Source organism: Bos grunniens, chromosome 9 (assembly GCF_055505025.1).
Source record: "Bos grunniens cultivar Pamir isolate PY7600 chromosome 9, Bosgru_T2T1.0, whole genome shotgun sequence".
In the NCBI taxonomy this organism is placed as follows: domain Eukaryota; kingdom Metazoa; phylum Chordata; class Mammalia; order Artiodactyla; family Bovidae; genus Bos; species Bos grunniens.
The window spans coordinates 88,763,942-88,784,427 of record NC_141173.1 but is presented as its reverse complement, the minus strand read 5'-3'; the positions used below and the strand labels follow the sequence as shown (position 1 = coordinate 88,784,427).

The 20,486-nt window shown below is 42.6% G+C and overlaps 1 protein-coding gene across 4 annotated transcripts in view; it reads right to left on the bottom strand.

Moving 5' to 3' along the window:
• Positions 1-20,486, bottom strand: part of PLEKHG1 (pleckstrin homology and RhoGEF domain containing G1) — a 249,041-nt gene that overhangs the window by 139,294 nt on the left and 89,261 nt on the right. The window contains exons 1-3 of one of the 4 annotated variants that reach the window (XM_086318319.1): positions 10,948-11,194; positions 6,483-6,556; position 5,716 (exon numbers count right to left, since the gene is read on the bottom strand). The exons of 1 other annotated variant lie outside the window; for it this stretch is intronic. In XM_086318319.1, the coding sequence (XP_086174445.1) occupies position 5,716; positions 6,483-6,556; positions 10,948-11,065 (193 nt within the window). In that variant the 5' untranslated portion in view covers positions 11,066-11,194. Of the gene's footprint in view, positions 1-5,715; positions 5,717-6,482; positions 6,557-10,947; positions 11,231-20,344; positions 20,475-20,486 lie in introns of those variants that run through there. 2 more of the 4 variants (XM_086318314.1, XM_086318312.1) reach the window with 2 other exon arrangements.

Genomic DNA, 20,486 nt, shown 5'->3' with positions numbered 1-20,486 from the left:
TTCTGTGTTCTTAACCATTGCCTTATACCTTAACATTTCAAGGAAAGGAGAATCAACAGTTTTCTCTACAAGGAAGAAATACTTTCTGCAGCCTAGGATCCTACTCCATAGATCAGAGCTATATTTCTAGTGAATTCCTAACATTTCAACACCTAACATCCTTATTTCAAACTGAGATCAACTAGGGGCAACTTAGCATCAACAAAACAAAAAATAAAAACATCAAAAAAAAGAAAACAAAACCCAAAGGCGGACAATGTGTTATATTGGCAGCTTTTAAAAAGTTTTTCAAAAATAATCAAAGATGAAAAAATTACGTTTGTGAAAACATCAAGCTAAATCCAAGTCTGGAAGCATAAAGCATTGAGCAACTTCTTTGTAAAGAAAATGGAAACCAGGTCGATTTTTCAAACAGGACAAATATTGTTCTTTGGAAGGGAAACTTGTTGCTGAATCTCACCATGGAGCAAAAGGCTTATAAACTTTAGAAAAAAAATAAAGTTCACATGGAAACAAAAACACAACAGAAACTTCAATATGGAGACCGACAGACGCTGCACGTCTTCCCAATTATTTTCAAAGCCATCGTTGGCTATTCAAATGTCCATGGAGAAGTAATAAAATACCAACAATTCTGGTATTCCAGGGGAAATGCTTATGCTCAAGCTTTTAAACTTTGTTTTTGTAAAATTTACAGAGACGATTAATGGAACTGATGACTTACAAGACAGCTCTAGGAATGGACTAGAAAACCTCTAAAAGATGAGAATCACTCAGTCATGAGGACCACATAGTAATATGGGTTTTTACTGTGTACCAGGTACTATTTTTATGCTTTAAAAAAGTTAACTCATGTTTTTAGGGGAGAATGGATACATGTATATGTGTGGCTGAGTCCCTTTGTTGTCCACTTGAAACTATCACAACATTATTAATTATTAACATTATTAACAACAACTGTGTTGTTGTTGTTTGGTCACTATGTCGTGTCTGACTCTCTTGTGACCCCAAGGACTATAGTCTGCCAGGCTCCTCTGTCCATGGGATTTTCCAAGCAAGAATACTTGAGTGGGTTGCCATTTCCTCCTCCAGGGGATCTTCCTGACCCAGGGATTGACCCTGGCTCTCCAGCATTGCAGGCAGATTCTTTACCATCGGAGCCACCTGGGAAGCCCCATTAACCAGCTATACACCAACAGAAAATAAAAAGGTTTTAAAAGATTAGTCTTTTCTAGGGTTTCATATAAATTGAATCTGTATATAATCTTTTGTGTCCGGTTTTATTCAGAAAAATTATTTTACAAATCATTCATACTGTGTGTATCAGTGGTTCTTTCAGTATTTCACTGTATGGATATACCTCAATTTGTGCTTCCATTCACCTTCTGATGGACATTTATGTATAATAGTTTCCAGTTTGGAGCTAATCTGAATAAAGCTGCCATGAACCAAAAAAAAAAATTAACTCATTTAATTCTCATAACAATTCTAAAAGGTAAGTATTGCTATTCTATTTTACACTTAAGAAAAATGAGGCACACAGGAGGGAAGTAGCTTTCAAAGTCATCTAACTATGAAGTGGTGTAACTGGTATATAATCCAGACAGTCTAACTCTGGGGCTGAAATGTTTACTCCCTCTGCTACACTAATTCCCTGCAGCTGAGCTCTGCGTGTAAAGACAGGGATTGTCCCCACATAACTGGACTATTAGTGGGTAGGAAATATAAATAGCTGTCATGTTCCTTCTGCAAAGGCTCTTATATAGACTAGACTTGTGACACCTCTGTCTGATGGTTCACAGCCCATCACAGCTTTCAAGAGTGAAAGCTCCTAGCTAAACTGTGGGAAGCACATGGAAAGGCGAAGATGAGTGAAGCAATAAACATATACAAAGCTGTACCAATTTGGTGGGGAATGACTTCTAAACTCTTGTTTGATATAGCCTTCATTTTTTAAAGTGTTATTTGCATCTTTTGCCATTTCAGACGGTAAAGCGTCTGCCTACAATGCAGGAAACCTGGGTTTGATCCCTGGGTTGGGAAGATCCTCTGGAGAAGGAAATGGCAACCCACTCCAGTATTCTTGCCTGGAAAATCCCATTTTTTCAGGAGCGTGGTGGACTACAGTCTGTGGGGTTGCAAAGAATCGGACACGACTGAGTGACTTCACTCTCTCACTCACTCACCATTTTACTCTGCCTCTCAAGCCAGTCCCAAGCTCCCTGAGATCATGACCTGGGCCATTCATGGTCCTGAATCCCCCTCATGGCTTTTGCAAAGCAGATGCTTCGTGGATGTGGCTGTGTGATTTACATGTGCTGCGCCCACCCTCCCACAGAGGCTGAGCACCAAGCTGGCTCTTCGTGGAAGTGAGGCATGAAGATGTGTGGAGAGAGGGGGTGAGAAGGCAGCCAAATGTTAGAGAACAAAGCCTTGGCGGCTGGGAAGAGACAGACCTCACGGGGAGTGGTGGGATGATCCAAGGAAGTATTGGACAATGACCAAATGGGGTAGTTACTGATGCAGGACCTCAGAGTCTATCCCACGGAATTCAGAGACTCTTCCATAGCCAATTTGGATCACTGGCTCATGACACAGGGGAGAAAAAGAGTCTGCCAAGGGCTTTGTTTGCTGACACGAGAGCTTCCAAGTCCCAGAGTCAAAGAGATCAGAAAAAAAAAAGTCAAAGTCCAGAATCAGTTTCCAGGAACGGAGGAGACAGTGCTGAAGTCATTTTACTTAATAATATTTTCTTATTATAATGTGCTTGCTGCATGGGAGGCCACCAGTATGCAAATACATCTTCACACTCTTCTGACAAAGCAAGTAGAAGCATAAAGAATTACAGAGAGATAGTGAAGCACATACATCCACTTCTGTTCCCTAGTCTAATCAGCTCTGAGGAAGCTTCAACAAATTCCCACCACTTTTTCAACAGAACTAATCTCACGTCCTGAGTCCAGAATGAGAAGTATAATCAAATAGAGAAGTGCATGAGGGGATAGAGCTTAGTAGCAGGGGGTGAAGCTGACCATGACCTGGACTGAATCTGGCTGGAAAAATCATTCACTAGTGTGAACGTGAGCAAATTGCTGAACCCCTTAGGATCTCAGTTGCTTCTTGTGTAAAATGGGGACAATCTGGCACTTACTGCACATGGTTGAGAGGATTAAGTGATAAAGTACTTATCCAAATGTCCAGATATCGCTCAGCCATATCTGACTCTTTGTGATCCCATGGACTGTAGCCCGCCAGGCTCCTTTGTCCATGGAATTCTCCAGGCAAGAATACTGGAGTGGGTAGCCATTCCCTTCTCCAGGGGATCTGCCCAATGCAGGGATCGAACCCAGGTCTCCTACATTGAAGGCAGATTCTTTACAATCTGAACCACCAGGATACATGTAGAGATCTTCAGACTTGTGTTTTCTTAGATTCTGTATTTGCCCATTTTGTATCCATTAATTCATCGGAAAAGACCCTGATGCTGAGAAAGATTGAGGAGACGGGGGCGGCAGGTGAGATGGATAGCATCACTGACTCAGTTGACATGAATTTGAGCAAACTCCAGGAAACAGTGGCGGACAGAGGAGGGCATGCTGCAGCTCATGGGGTCACAAAGAATTGGGTTGAGAGGATCCCCTGGAGATGGGATAGACTACCCACTCCAGTATTCTTGGGCTTCCCTTGTGGCTCAGCTGGTAAAAAATCTGCCTGCAATGCGGGAGACCTGGGTTTGGTCCCTGGGTTGGGAAGATCCCCTGGAGAAGGGAAAGGCTACCCAACTCCAGTATTCTGGCCTGGAGAATTCCATGGACTGTATAGTCCATGGGGTCGCAAAGAGTCGGACATGACTGAGTGACTTTCACTTTCACTTTAGCGACTGAACAACAACAATCGTAGGGCCAAACAAACAGCCAGAGTTGTTTACATCTCCCCTGTGACCCAGAGTGTACTCTGAACCACCCCTTTATCTAACTCTCACACAAAACCCCAGGGTTAGATATTAGACAAGTAGGGGAAGCCCATATATCCCAAGGCCAGCTAGAATTATTCAAACTAGCCAGTCCTAAGCTGTGGACCCTGCCCTGCGTGGGCAACCCCACGGAAACACCAATCAAGTCTGACCCAGGCTTTCCTCTCATTTCTTTCTGCCTCTTGGACAAAACTGGCGTGTCCCCATGTGGCCTTACATGGCATGCCAGCACCCCCACCCTTGGGAAATGTGAGTAATAAGAATCTTTTAGTGGCATTAGTCCCTCCCTGTTATCATTCAGTCACTTCCATAAACGAAAATCCCATGAGTACAGTCACTGAGATGATGGACCTTATAAGCAATTGCTATAAAGACTTTTATAAAAGCCATAAACATAATGTTACATCTATGTGTCTTCTTTCCACCTTTCCTTTTCTTACTCTCAGTTTCAGAGTTTGGGGCTGAATCATGACAATGACCTCCTTAATATATTTTGTTAAATTCAATTTCTTGGTTCCTCAAGCCATATCTTTACACAGCTCTCTTCTAAAACTCAGAATGCACGTCTACACTCTGCCAAGAAAGTCTGATATAGTTCCATGTGGTCTGCAGCTCAAGTCCACACTCCTTACCTTGGTAGCTGGCCTTCTAGTGTCTGGCCAGTTACTGCAGCTGTATTAGACTCCTCAATGCTCCCCATGAGTACTACCAGCTTTTCATGCCTCTGGGCCTTTGCTCAGGCTAGTGTCTGCCCTTGGGATGCTCTTCCCACTCTTCTCTAAGTATGGTACATGTGGCCTCTGAGTGAATTTGCTTCTATACTATAACTGCCCCGACAGTAAATAACCAAATTAATTTCAAGCCTTTGGTTTGACTTAGGGGAAATGCCATGCATGAAAAAACGTTGGACGTGTAACAAGAGCAAATATTTACTTTCTATTAGCCCTAATTTCAGAGTTGAAAATACCTTCAATGGTTTGGAAGGCCCAACTCAAGTTCTATCTACTTGGAAAACTGTACTATCTCTTAAAATTAATCATTCCTTCCTCCAATATCCATTTACCATGTATTTAATTCTGTTTATTCATATTTGTTGCATTTCTTTACCTTTGTTTTCTCTATGTCACAAACACTCTTTTGGGGTCAAGGATAAGCCTTAGATAGATTTTAAAAGCTGTCATCATAGGAAAAAAAAAAATCTGTAACTACATGTGGTATTGAATGCTAACTAGACTTACTGTGGTGATCATTTTATAACATACCAAAATCAAATCATTATGGTGTCTGTCAATGGTATATGTCAATTATACCTCAATTTTAAAAAAGGAGAAAACTTAGTAATTCTGTAATAATTCTTTAATCTTTCTAGCATGCCCATTAGTCTTACACATATGCAGTTCAGTGAATATTTATTGAATCATAAGCCCTATGAGTATTCTAATGAAAATAAGGGGCTCTTATCAAATGGTAATGATAGTTAATCATGGGGAAATATGGGAAAAGGGATATATAGCTTGTCTAAACTAGTAAAATTAGTACAATTCAGAGTATGAGAGTCTATTAAATACCATCAGAAAACAGTCATAGATATAGTAAATTATTTTCAATCATTACTGTCATATTCAGTCATTACCATTCATTATAAAATGGAGTTAATTTTAATTTTGGCTTACAAAGATCAAACAATTTCATCTTATAGGCAAAACATACACCAAGCTGTGATTTCTCAGGGTTCATTTTACCCTTGCCTAATGTTGCACACAAGAAATTAAAAGATGCTTGCTCCTTGGAAGGAAAGCTATGACAAATCTAGACAACATGTTAGAAAGCATACACATCACTTTGCTGACAAAGGTCCATATAGTCAAAGCTATGGTTTTTCCAGTAGTTGTGTACAGATGTGAGACCATAAAGGAGGCTAAGTACTGAAGAAATGATGCTTTTGAATTGTGGTGCTGGAGAAGACTCATGAGAGTAGTCCCTTTGCAAAGAGATCAAACCGGTCAATCCTAAAGGAAATCAGTCCTGAATATTCACTGGAAGGACTGATACTGCAGCTGAAGCTCCAATACTTTGGCCACCGGATGTGAAGAGCAGATTCATTGTAAAAGATTTTGATGCTGGGAAAGATTGAAGGCAAAAAGAGAAGAGGGTGGCAGAGGATGAAACAGATAGCATCACTGACTCAGTGGACACGAATTTGAGCAAACTCTGGGAGATGCTGAGGGACTAGCAAGCTTGGCATGTTACAGTCCATGGAATCACAGCGAATCAGACACAACTTAGCTATTGAACAACAATAACAATACATGGGGTATGATTAAAAATTCCACTTGGAATTTAAAGAAGCCAAACAAGCTACCTGAAACTTGTCCTAGTCCTAAAGAAGGAGATAGGCCAGCTAAATAGGAACCCAGATCCACTCCTGGTCCCCATTCCTTCAAGCCTAGGCTGGAGCTGAATGAGGGGATCGGGTGTGGGTAAAATCATATTCTCTTTAGTGGTTAACTGAAACTTCCCCCAGCAGGTCCTCAATATCTGGTGGTGAGCTGACTTTATCATCTGACTCTGCTCCCAGCAGAACTGTTGAAAAAAGAAAGTTGGTGGAGATTTACAGCTACCTTTTCTTACTAGCTGGGTGGTTGAGCTTGGAAAGGAATGAGAACCATTCCATTCATACACGGAGAAGCTGTTTCCCAGCCGACATGATGAGGGAAATGGTGGTTTAGAAAGAATCTTAAAAATTACTCAAAGATGATTACAGGCTGTCACTGAGAAATGAGGAAGGAAAGGCTTTCTTTTCGACTATAGGGTGTCGAGTCCTACAGCCAGAAATTATTATTTTATATTGAGGCCAATGGTAGTCTGTATGCCTTTGAAATGTGAAAAGCAATAATAACTTAAGCACCCGGTATGACTTATAAGGCATCAAGATAGATTATACAGGTTGGCCATGAAAACGAGGCTCCTGCCTTGACAACATTTTGCAGTTCATGTTTCTGAAGGCCCTGCCATCAAAACAGTCACTCACTGAGTGCCAATCATAGAACACTGGCCATGGTGGATTTACAGCATCAAGCCAGAGGGCTCTAACTGGGCTTATCACCTAGAGGAGGACTATAGGACAAGTGAATGGTGGGTGTGGCCTCTGCTATGCTGGAAATGAGTGACATGGCCAAGTTTTTCAGGCATTCACAGGCACTTCATTGAGGAGCAGAATTTCTGAAATAGCACATACACAAAAATGGACATGACTTCACTCAACAATGCAAGTCACTTTGTTGCGTTTTTAAAATATGCAAAATGCAAATGAACTCATGTATGAAATAGAAACAGGCTCACAGACATAGAGAACAGGCTTGTGGTTGCCAGGGGAGAGGGAGGGATGAATTGGGATTTGGGGATTAGCAGATGCAAACTGCAGTACACTGAATGGATAAATAACAAGGTCCTACGGGATAGTACAGGAAACTATATTCAATATCCTGGGATAAACCATAATGAAAAGAATATGCAAAAATGTGTCTGTGTGTATAAATGAATCACTTTGCTGTACAGTAGAAATTTACACAACATTGTAAATCAACTATACTGCAATAAAATTAGTGAAGAAAATGAATGTGCAAAAGTTTGTTCTTGGTTAGATGTTGAGAAAGTAGGCTGGGAATCATCTGCAGCAAAGGTATCCTTTGATGACTTATTTCCAGGTCCTCATGAAGGGCTTCATTTCGCCTCCCTCCTCCTTCTCATGTCCTTCACAACTTTTGAAACAGTCAAAGCATAATGAGAGCACATTTTAGTTAAGTGTGGGCTGCCACATAAGCATACATGTATATCCTTAGTTATCTGGACAGAACTGGAAGAAACATAGGTATATTTTGTATTTAAAGATGAACCCTGTGAATCACCCCACTCCACCCTTGCCTCCAGTTTCCCTACTTCAGAGAGGTGTCAAAAGGCTTCTTCAACTTGCAAGAGTTTCTGTTTCAGTCTGACTGCTCTTAATTCCTGAGCCCAGCACCAAAAAAGAGTAATGAGGTCAACAGAGCCAAGAGCAGCTATGAGCTGAAAAGACTTGTTTCATGTCACACTACTAAGCAGCTGGGATACTCTTTAATCATCCTAAAAAAAAAATCACCAAATAGGCTCCAAACTAGTATGAATTAGGCATTGTCAGATTTCCTGAGTTAACTTCGGACATGTCACAGTTTAACATATTATATATGCTACTCTACTAACACTCTACTCTCAATATTTAGTGACTCTATGGCATGTGAAATAAAATTCTAGGTGTGTGAAATAACTGCAGCTGGAAATTTTTACATCAAAAGAAAATACCATTGCTCCAGTAAAGAAAGAACTAAAGCATAAAGATTATATTACTTTTTATTTAAATTCTCTTTGCTGGTACCTAAAAGTAAAACCTTATAAACTATTCATCTTGTCCAGCTCAAGATAAATTTGTGGAATACTCTAGACCAGTTCTTGGACTAGACATGAGGGGATAAAAAGGATTTTCAAAAGATTAATCTATGGCCCCTGCCTTTAAAAAGCTAACTGAAAACAAATACCTTTCTAAGAGTCTTTTCAGACTTTAAATAAACATAAAAATACCAGTAGACCGAAAAATATCTCAAGGTTTTTCTATGACCAGGTTAGAAATTAAGATATATTTAAGGGAGGGAGAATAAAATAGAATTAAAACATACTATCCTTTCAGCCATAAAAAGGAATGAAGTTCTGATACATGTTGTGATGACTCTTGAAAATATTACTCTAAGAGAAAAAAGCCAGATGTGAAAGGAAAAATATTGTATGATTCCATTTATATGCAATATCTAATCTAGGGACATATCTAGAGGCAGGAAATAGGTTAGAGGTGACCAAAGGTGGGGGCAGGAGAGAATAGGCAGTTACTGCTTCATGGTTACAGAGTTTCTGTTTGGGGTGACCAAAGTTTTACAAGTAGACAGTGGTCATGACTGTATCGAATTATGAATGTAATTAATACCACTAAATTGTACTCTTCTAAATAGTCAAAGATGGTGACTGCAGACATGCAATTAAAAGACACTTACTCCTTGGAAGAAAAGTTATGACCAACCTAGATAGCATATTCAAAAGCAGAGACATTACTTTGCCAACAAAGGTCCATCTAGTCAAGGCTATGGTTTTTCCAGTGGTCATGTATGGATGTGAGAGTTGGATTGTGAAGAAAGCTGAGCGCCGAAGAATTGATGCTTTTGAACAGTGGTGTTGGAGAAGACTCTTGAGAGTCCCTTGGACTGCAAGGAGATCCAACCAGTCCATTCTGAAGGAGATCAGCCCTGGGAGTTCTTTGGAAGGAATGATGCTAAAGCTGAAACTCTAATACTTTAGCCACCTCATTTGAAGAGTTAACTCATTGGAAAAGACTCTGATGCTGGGAGGGATTGGGGGCAGGAGGAGAAGGGGCCCACAGAGGATGAGATGGCTGGATGGCATCACCGACTCGATGGATGTGAGTTTGAGTGAACTCCAGGAGTTGGTGATGGACAGGGAGGCCTGGTGTGCTGCAATTCATGGGGTTGCAAAGAGTCGGACATGACTGAGCGACTGAACTGAACTGAACTGAAATAGTCGAAATAGCAAATTTTATGCTATATAAGATTTTTCTATAGCTTAAAAAATGAATAATGTAATGTACCAGAAATTATTGAATTGTATCCTTTAAATGGGTGAATTGTATGGCATGTAAATTATATAATAAAGCTGTTTAAAAAAATCCCTCACTTGTTAGCATACTACTTTGTCATCTTGTAAAGCTCTGAATATTCTTAAATAAATGTACCAGGAATACAACCAGGTGATCAACATCTGAAACACTACAGTTCACATTTCTTTCTGATTGCCAGATGTCACCAGTGATCACTAACTCTTCTGGCACTTGAGAACATAGCAGAGCCTTCTATCTTTTTCATATCCGGTTAAACAACGAATTGACTATCTTGCCATGAATAAACATGTAAGACCGTGTTCACAGTAGCCTCTTGATTTGATTCATTTTGAATACCATCAGCATGAAAATTATGGTTGGAAACCACCATCAGAACAAAACAAATTGTAACATTGAATCTTCATACCTCTCAACTGTAGGTTAGCTAGAGACCAGAGAAAGTCAGTATCTAGAAAAATGTGCGGCACATACACATTTGAAATGAAGGGATAGTCAGCCGTTACTGCTTGGAACCTCTCAGAGCTCTGAGTCAGATAGAAGCCTTTTGAGGGGAAGCAGGCTAGCTCAGAAAGCCCCGGGGAGTTGATTCTTTCTGGGCTCATCCCTGCTTCCTCTGCTGGCTCTGTGCTTCTCTCATAAGTCAAACATCAGCAAGACCAAAGAGTTCCCTTCTAAGCATCCTTAAGAAGTCCAAGGTCTAGACAGAATAGAATGAGGTCAGGAATTTCCAAAGTGTTTCATTCCAAAGAAAATTTCTTTCAGAAAAGGCCACCAAAGACTTTGGAGTGAAGTTAACAGGCAAGCTACATTTTGGTCACGAGTTCTATTGCTGCCTCAAAACAAGAGTAACAGAAAATAAAAATAATTAATGAGGAAACCCAGAGGCTAACTGCTTTTACCATTTCCCACACCAGAAGTAACAAAATGATATGACTTGGACCAGAATTTGCCAAAAGCCAGTAAACCTTTTCTGTCCTACTAGTCGAATATACATATCATAGAACCAGGATACATGTTAAAATAAAAGCTTTTGAAGGAAAATAGGTGAGATGATGATCTTTTGACTTAGAAAAGAGAAAATAAACTTTCCACCAGTGAGTTAGCCATGATTTATAATAACCTGAGAAGAAAAACAGACTGAAGATGTATCAATTCTCTTTGAAGGGGTGTGTGTCTGGGGAAGCTCCTAAGCTCATGATCACCTTCCTGAACCCTTTAAAAAGAAAACTAGGCATTCATAGCAAAGTCACAAACCTACCTCGAGTCTGAATTTCATCTTGGCTCTGAGGGATAATAAGCTTGGATTCTGCCCTTCGAGGAGAGCTTCGATTTCTCCACCCTCTGACCAGAGCCCCCACCATGGTTGTGGACAGCATGTCCCCAGGTGGCCACGGCCCTACCAGGTGCCCGGGACGGGGTGGACAGCCCTGTCTGGCTGCCACCGTCAGGAGGATTCCGTCCACCTGTGATGGAGCTACACCCCAGACAGACAGGTCCGGGCAGTTCACCCGCCTTCGGCCTCCACCCACACACTCATCCTGTGTTGTGGATCCTCCTTCAGGAGGCCCAGGGAAAGTGGGAGATGAGACGAGCAAGGGCAGAAAACAGAATAAACAGAGATGAACGCTACCAGACAGCCCATCCGGAGGAGAAGATGCTCGGTGTGACAGAAGCGCCCATCTCCTGGACAGAGTGCTTTGTTCTTTTGACTCTTCTTTTTTCACTTATGGAAATAAAGCCTACTTTTTCAACATTTAAAAATGACTATTTTAAATGTACCCGAGATAAAGCATAATAGAAAAGATTATGAAAAAGAATATATATACATATATATAACTGAGTCACTCTGTTGTACGGCAGAAGTGAACACAGCATTGTAAATCAACTACATTTCCATATAAAATTAAAACAAAACAAAACAAAAAACCCAAACCTACAAGCAAACAGACAGAAGTGAAGGTGTGGGTGGGGGCATGAATGTGTGTATCTATTTCTCTTTTCCCAGCTCATCTTCTGTTCTAAATTGGAACAGCTTTCGGGCAATTGTTTTTCCAAAAGAGAACCAGTCGTCTAGATAAACAGAATTTGTTTACAAAATGTGAAAAGTATTTCTAAAGTCTGAGTGTTCACGTCACAGAATTATATCAGCTTTTGAGGATGAGGAAAGTTGATTAAGGGAATTTAATAAAATCTCACAATTATGTAAATACTCAAGAACTTACCAAAAAAAAAAAAGAATTGATTCCGATGACCTAATTCTTTTCTGTCTCCTGGTGAGCTAGTAGGAATTGCCTCAGACTGAGGTGGGACCTGTGTGTTGGGCATAGAGTACACTGCTCACCTATGCCCCCTACTGGTCAAGATTCCAGGTGCACATCGGTTAGAAACCAATGCTTGCCTTAAACCTGGGGCGGGGTGGGGGGGGGGGTTGTCAGGCAGTAGAAAATTCTAGAATCCCTTGGTACACTATATTCACTCAGCCTGAATTAATTGTAGGCAGGCTGGGTCTTCTGACATTATTTTCTGTCCTTATGACTGCTATGGATTACACAGATGGAGAAGATGGAATGATCCATTCCCTGACTTTGCTCTACTTCTCCTCCCCAGCTACACTTTATCTGATAAGATCAAGGTTGTCTTTGCAGGAAGCAGGCAAATTCCCCAAATCCCTCCACAATCATCCCAATACTTTTTAAAAAAGCCTCCAGTGTACTAAAAAGCAGTAGCGTTTTGGGGATACGTATTTTACATATTCATTTAGTTGAACTTTCCCTCATTTGCTAATTATTTTGACTTTTCCAAACTGTAGAAAAACTTTGGTATCATGGCAGACCAAGGGAAGGTAGAAACGAAGGATAGGGACTTGAAATGGCCTGAGAGCAGGAAGCTGTCATCTCTGATTTCTGCTCGTGACCTCAGGAGGAGTTCAGACACACATCTGAGGCACAGGCTGGGGTCACTCTGGGGAGGCACAGTGGTTGCTGAGAGGGCCCAGTCCTGTGTCCTCCCCGCTTCCTCACTGGAGCAGGGGCTCCCTCTGCCCGGGGCAGCTCCCTCCCCTCCGCCACTGAGGGCCCAGCCAAGGATCTGCTGGGACAGGCACTCAGGAAGCAACACCACCTGCCCTTCAGGGAGAAGGGCAAGGAGGCCTTCAGCAGTCTCTCAGTTCCTGTGACCCCCAGAGTCACAAAGAACCTGCCTTCTTCTGGGGACACCCCCCTGGCAGTGGGATGACCTCAGGGAAGGACAGCAGGGGAGCCTGGTACTCAAGCCTGGGGTCTGGTCTTAGCCAAGAGGCAGGGGTCTTGAGGAAGGCCCAGTGTCACTCGGAATTCCTCAGGGGACAGAGGCAGGAGGCAGGAGTACAGTGTGTGTTTACTCTGAACCATCTCTTGGTGGAACGCTGTCCCAGCCGTAGGAGGCTGGGTGGGCAGGGAGTGCGGGCTGGTAGGGATCCCAGAAAACCATCAGGACGAGCAGAAGCTGCCTGGCCTCATCCTCAGGGTGAGGTGGTGGAGATAACACAGTGATGCTGAAAGCAAGTGATCAGCTCTACGAAGGGCCACTAATGCCCCCAGACGGAGCTCTTCTCTGGGGCTTGATCATCAGTGCTGCCACGTATCTGAGATCCCTGCAGACAGCAGCCACCCGTCTCCAGTGGGCCAATCAGAAGTCCAGGGCGGGAGACACACGGGCCAGGGTTGGAAGTACAGCAATCTGCCCCACCTCAGGCCCTGGTCCCTGCACAGCTGCTGTTAGTCACTGATGTGAGACGGAGACCTGTGACAAAGGCAGTACATGGAGCCAGTGGATACCTGAAATAACACTCCCCACGCGCCAGCCCTGAGTCCTCCACGTTCAAGGCAGTATACAGCTCCTCTGTTCTCAGACAATCCTCACGCTCACAACCACAGCACTTGTCGCCCTCTGGGGCATCCATCTGTCCCACTCCACCAGCTGCCTCCAATCCACTGCATATCAGAAACATTTTATAAAATACAGATTCCCGGGGCTCACCCTGAAATGACTACTCTCCCAGGTCTAAAACTGCCCGGGAGCCTACATTTTCCCTAGCTCTCCCTGCCAGTCTGAAATGGATGAAGGAAGGTCCAAAGAAATAAAAACTTACTTGACCTGACAGCCTGGAGGGATTAAGGAAAGTCTGAAGAAATAAACTTACTTGAAGGTGGGCTTCTTTTTTTTTTTTAATTAATTGATTTGCTTCGGCCATGTCCTGCAGCATGTGGGATCTAGTTCCTCAAACCAGGGATCAAACCCACGCCCTGTGCATTGGAAGCACAGAGTCCTATCCACTGGACCGCCAGGGAAGTCCTAAATGCGGGCTTCCCAAAGTCTGGGACCTTCATTACCTTGGTGACAGCAGGGGAGCCAGGTGTGTGACCAGCTCATAGTGTGCTGGATACGGTAAATGAACGCTCTCCCCTCGTCTTCACACGCATCGGGCTGCCTGGCCCCCTCATCCTCCTGAGAAGCTCCCTTGCTTCTTCTACTCCCAAGGCCACCCTGCCTGCAGCAGCCATCCCATGACACAGCCTTGTCTTTTCTCCGCCCCAGGACCCCTCGGAATCCCCACACTCCACTCGCCTGGGGTGTTCTGGCCCAGAACACGACTGGCCCAGGCAGCAGCTTCCTATCCCATTCACCCCACCCCCACCCACCCCCCCCACACAAAACCAAACAAAAAACCGGCTCCATCTTCGCTTCAGATGTCTGAGGCCCTGGGTACCATTGTCACGGGGTCTATGTGGACTCAAGCTTTCGCCACAGCTCGGAACTCTCTGTCATCCTTAGTTTGCTGGTGGCAGCAGGTGGACGCTCAGTAGCCAAGGTTTTCCCCGACAGGAAGCTGAGCAATGACCAGGACTGCTGTGGGAAACGTGGTCAGGAAGAGGAAGAAGAGTAATGTCCTGCTTGTGGAGGGCAACCCCACCCTTCCCAGGTCCTACACATCCACTTCCTGAAAGAGACCCACCAGAGGCCACCGGTGCACCCGCCAGGAAGCGAAGGACAACGAGAGCCCATGAGGTCATCTCTCCCCGTCAGACTTACTATAAGACACCCTCCCTTTCCACTCCTGAAAAGGGGCGCACTGGGGAAGGAAACACACTTTTTCTTTAGACAGCAGATCTAGAAACCCAGAGTCATGCTGAAGGCTCCAGAGAAGCCAATATATGTCCAATGATAAACTTCAGCTCACGGATATTTGCTTTTAATTTCCTATGGTGTCCATAAGTTACCAACTATTTTCTAAATTTCAGAAACATCATTACCATCCCCATCCGCCTTCTGAAGAGCATGAGGGCCGAACCAGCCACATGCTTCTTCCTAACGTCTCAGGACCTGGTTCTGGTCACACAGAGGGCTCTTGGCAACTGCTGATTGTGTAAAGGCATGACAAGCTGTGATGATATGGCTGTCAGCTACTAAAATGTGCACTGAGCGACCAGAACCAAGAATAGCTTCCATCTCTGTAGCAAATATATGTTGTTGCTGTTCAGCTGCTAAGTTATGTCTGACTCTTTGCAAGCAAATATATGACCTCTCACTGTTCTTTCAAGAAGGAGCTGCTGGGAGGAGGGCTGGCTATGTGGAGAATTTCTTCCATTTGAGTGGGGCTCCAAGAGCTCCTGGTCTCTCTCTGACTCCTCACACACATTTCTCTTGGGGGCAGGAAGCAGGAATTAGATTTTGATTCTTTTGGCAGAGGGCTACCTACCCACAGGTGGCACCGGTTTTGCTTCACTTGCAGGAAAGCTCCGCTTCTATGTGGGGAGGGTTGTCTCTGTTCAGCCCACTGGTGGGAAGGCTTTTGACGCTGAGTTTAGTATCAGGATGCTCACCTGCTCACAGGTGTAAGACACAATCTCCAATATTGGTTTTCTTGGTAATAAAGGTGGAGGTTTAGTCTCCATCTGCCTTGCTCCTTTGTTTCAAATTCCAAATTGGTTCAGAACTTGGACGGAAAGAGGTCTTAATTGCCCTTTTCCCCCAAGTCCCAGCATCTCGTGGATTGGCTCTAGGACGTGGCATTTGGGAAACAAAATAACTCCTGGAGATTGATGCTTCTGGCAGATGCTGTACAACATATGGGCCACTGGTGTTTACCTGCAATTTCCTGCAAATTGTTTTGTTCCACTGTTGGCTCGTATGGTCATGCCATTGGCTTCTGGTGATCTGGTGAGCAGCTTTGAGCCTCATCTCATGTGCAGTGTTCTATCCCTATTTCTTATCTCTAAGTGATAACAACAAGCTAGGCTGAATGGCTCTGAATTGATGCTGTCCTCAAATCCACCAAGCACTACAATATAAATCCCCTGTGCCGTATATCTACAGTCTGCAGCATCATAGAGGTCACACACACGGAAAAAAAATTCAGTACATGTTGTTAATTATCAGCTGCTAATGCTGATAATCCTTCAAAAATGTATTTGTGAATTCACATAGAATTTGGATTCTCATATACACAAGCAAGTCTTGCTGTTTAGAGATGTTAATTAGCTGTCCAAGGCATCTCTTCTCTATCCACCCTAAGAGTAGGAAGACTTGCTCAGACGTGCCCATCTAAGAAGTCGTTCCCTTGACTCCCCCTGCGTCCTCCTCCTCCAGCTATACGTCTCTTCTCCTCAAGAGTTAGTAAAAAAAAAAAAAAAAACCCCACAAATGGGTTATCTGTGCTTCTCTTCATTTCTTCCCCAACTCAGTCCAATCCAGTTTTCCCCTCACCCTCTCCAATCACCCAAACAGCTCTGTGTAGTATAATGCTTCCTAATCCCACTGGTATTTATCAGTCTTTTTCTCCTATAACTTGTTGGCAGCACCTGACACTTTTGGCCACTCCTTTCTTCGTGAAGCTCTATATTCCCCTGGGGACCTCAATTTCTTATAACCCTGTTTTTCCTCCCACCTATACTGACAGCCCTTTTCAGTTTCCTTTGCAGGACCATCCAATCACTGATTTTTACCTGAGGCCCAAACACCTGAGCAATAGACCAGTACATCCAAGCGGCTATTTGATATCTTAGATTTGAAATTTCACAGGAAAGTGAATGTTACTCCCATTTGCAGGGATATACCAGCCAGAAATTCTGGAATCATCTTTTCCACTTTTACTCCAGAAAGTCAAACTATTACTACCTCCAATTTTTTTTTTTTTTTTAGAATTTGCCTGCAATGAAGGAGTCATAGGAGACGCAGGTTTGATCCCTGGGTTGGAAAGATCCCCTGGAGGAGAGCATGGCAACCCACTCCAGTATTCTTGCCTGGAGAATCCCATGGACAGAGGAGCATGGTGGGCTACAGTCCACAGGGTTGCAAAGAGTCGATCACGAACAAAGCAACTGAGCACGCATGGACAACTCTCTCTCAAATGGCACTTAGTTTCCTCTATCTTTAGCCTGCTTATCTATCATTTGTACTAATAGAATGTCCCTCATGGACGGGGTAGGGCTGTTGCACTTCTGGTGCTGCTGCTAAGTCACTTCAGTTGTGCCCAACTCTGTGCGACCCCATAGATGGCAGCCCACAAGGCTCCTCTGTCCACAGGATTCTCCAGGCAAGAATACTGGAGTGGGTTGCCATTTCCTTCTCCAATGCATGCATGCATGTTAAGTCGCTTTAGTCATGTCTGACTCTGTGCCACACTATGGACAGCAGCCCTCCAGGCTCCTCTGTCCACAGGATTCTCCAGGCAAGAATACTGGCGTGGGTTGCCATTTCCTTCTCCACTGTTGCACTACAAACTTTTAAAATTGTAAATCTGATGTCACCCCACCTTTATCCCATCAACTGAAAACTGCCCCATGCCCTTTCATGTCTTCAAGGACAATGACCAAATCTTTCACATGGCCCCCAACACCTCGGAAGTCCAGTCTCTGCCTCCTTACTCATCTTATTGGCTTCTGTACCCCTCCAGTCTCCTTACTCTTCTCTAAGTTTCTCTAGGGCTTCATGCTCTCTCCACATTGTTTTTCTGCCATAACGATCTCCCTGCTAGCTACTACTACTGATCTGTCAGAACTCTCATCAAGGACCACCTCCTCAACGCAATGCCTGTATATTTTTTCCTTTCTAGCGTTTATAATTTGCAATGAATGTTTGGTTTATAGTCATCTCTGCCACTAGTCTATTCTGTAATATTGATGAGGGAGGGGGCATGTGTTTTTTGCCCATATCAAATCCCCAGAGCCTGGAATAGTGCATGGAACATAGTACATATTCAATAGCATCTGTGGGATGAATGAATGACAGCTATCGTACACTGGGGACTGGTAGAATGAGTGTGCGTGATACTTCTGTCACAGGTTTTGTAATGTTTAAAAACATGCTGCTGTTGTAATTAGATGCTAAGATCTGATTTAAAAAGTAATTATAAAAACATTCCCAGGGGAAAGTATGATCTACTTTATGACACCTACTTTATTATATGGATTCTTCAAAGAGAACATTGTGGTGAAAGGTGGGCTCCTGGTATTGATCTCTTATTTAGATTTAAGATTCACATCTTCTGTGCCCCTAGAAATCCTACCAATATTGCTGAATATAGCCATAAGGCTCAAGAAGTTTAACAAATGACTAGATTAAAACCTAGGTGAAAATATATTAAAAACTGCTAAATGTGCATTTTATTAAAAACGCAGCGACTAGAATAAAGAAAAGGCAATGGAGCCTTCTCATGCCAAACACTTAATATACAGCAAAAGTGATTTCCACATTTATTTTCTCCTCTACATCAAAGTAAAGTGAGGCTACTATCCCTTAGCGTAGTACCTTCATTTATATAGGCAACTTTAAAATAATTTGTTTAATATACTGGTTCATAAAATTATTAACACTGCTGTACTTTTTTCCAGTGGTTTATCACCTGTTTTTCAGAAATGAAAGGCAATATTGTTCGGACTGACTTCCAGTTTACAATTAGTTGGTATTCAGAGATTTCAGGTTTTAAAAACCACAATATCAATGTTAACCTAGTATGTTAAAGCCCAGGTTTTCAAGCCAAATTTAAAAGGTAACTCCATATTTTGTCTTTAATTCATTTACTCATAAATATGCTCATGGATGGTTAGAAAAGATTCCCAAGAAAACCTCAATACTTGGCAGTTGTAAATAACCATCTGCTACAGCAAAACCTTTGTTATATGTAATTCTACCCTGAAATCAAACCATATATAGTTGTAGAATGCTGTATTAGATTGATGTAGAACCTTAAACCAGAGAAGAGCCAACATTTCTCTCTTTTAAAATGAGTATGTGGATTAATTACAAGGTGCTGATTGACCAGGGTTAGTTTTTATCCCTGTCTGCACAAAAGTAATTCCTGCTACTTCCATCAGTTTGATTGGGTCAAGGTAGATAATTCAGGCTGAACCTAATACAAAAACTTCTGTTTACTATGGCATCTGAAGTTAGCGTGGACTTTTTTTGTTAAGAAATAATTCTTGTTTACATGTGAAGAGCTCTTAGTGGCATAATAAGTTAGATTCCTCCATGCTCACTATGGAGAATTATTCAAGGTTTTCAGGTACTGCTCAGTTTAGGTGTCCATTAGAAGCAGTTTTTTAAGTATTAGACTAGAAAAAGTAAGAAAACATATTTACCTTTTTGGGGGCCCCATTTGGTCTCTAAGTATCAGATAATACTCATACCAACATTTAAGGAGTCACAAATACTATTTACATTAAAGACAAGGGAACACACTCAAAAAACCTTAAAAGGTTCCCCTCTTTACTCTTGCTGGAAACATTTGATAATAGAGTTTTAAGTTAACGAGCAGTTGACTTACCAAATTTTCTAACTAACAGGATTTGGGCAGTCTCAGAGAGATACAGCTTTAACCGGATCACCTCCTTCTTGGGGAGACCTCCCTTTCACCTCCCACGTTAAATACAATTCTTTCACATAATTTAAAATGGTTTGTAGTTACCACTATCAACAAAATAGTATAAAAGATAGTGTTACAACTCACCATATTAGAGATTAAATAGGATAATATATTTTGCCTCAAGTTAAATGGGAAAACAGTGTTCGGATATGAGTTTTCAGAATTCAGAAGTTCTTTTCCAATAAAGAGTATTCTACATAAGGGGTAGTCAGATGCTATGAACACAGGTGGGCTCTGCATCTTGTGTCTGTGTATATCAGAAAGTGGCCTATATTATGAAGATGCCTTGGAGGGGATGACACAGGAATTGAATTCAGAAGAACAAACAGGAATAGATAGAACAGCCTGGAATTTCAGAATGAGGTGAGAAGCAGGTATAGGGCCTGCCGCCTGCAAAGACCCAAGGTGTCTGTTTGAGGGAACTGCAAGCAATGTAGTGAGGTAGAAACGTGTGTGTGTGTGTGTGTGTGTGTGTGTGTGAGTGTGTGTGTGTATGTGAGTGTGTGGTGTAAAGAAGGGGAGAAATAAGAGACAAGACTATAGAGGTAAGCAGGAACCAGGCCATGAATATCTTAAACAGAGTTTGACTTTATACAGAAGCAATGACAAAGTTTTGAAAGGTTTGAAGCTAAGTACCATGATCAGAGAGCTTCCCTGGTGGCTCAGAGGTTAAGGCATCTGCCTCCAATGTGGAAGACCTGGGTTCAATCCCTGGGTTGGGAAGATCCGCTGGAGAAGGAAATGGTAAACTCACTCCAGTATTCTTGCCTGGTGAATCCCATGGATGGAGAAGCCTGGTAGGCTACGGTCCACGGGGTCGCAAAGAGTCGGACACGACTGAGAGACTTCACTTTCACTTTCTTTCACTTTCACCATGATCAGATCTGCGTTTTGAA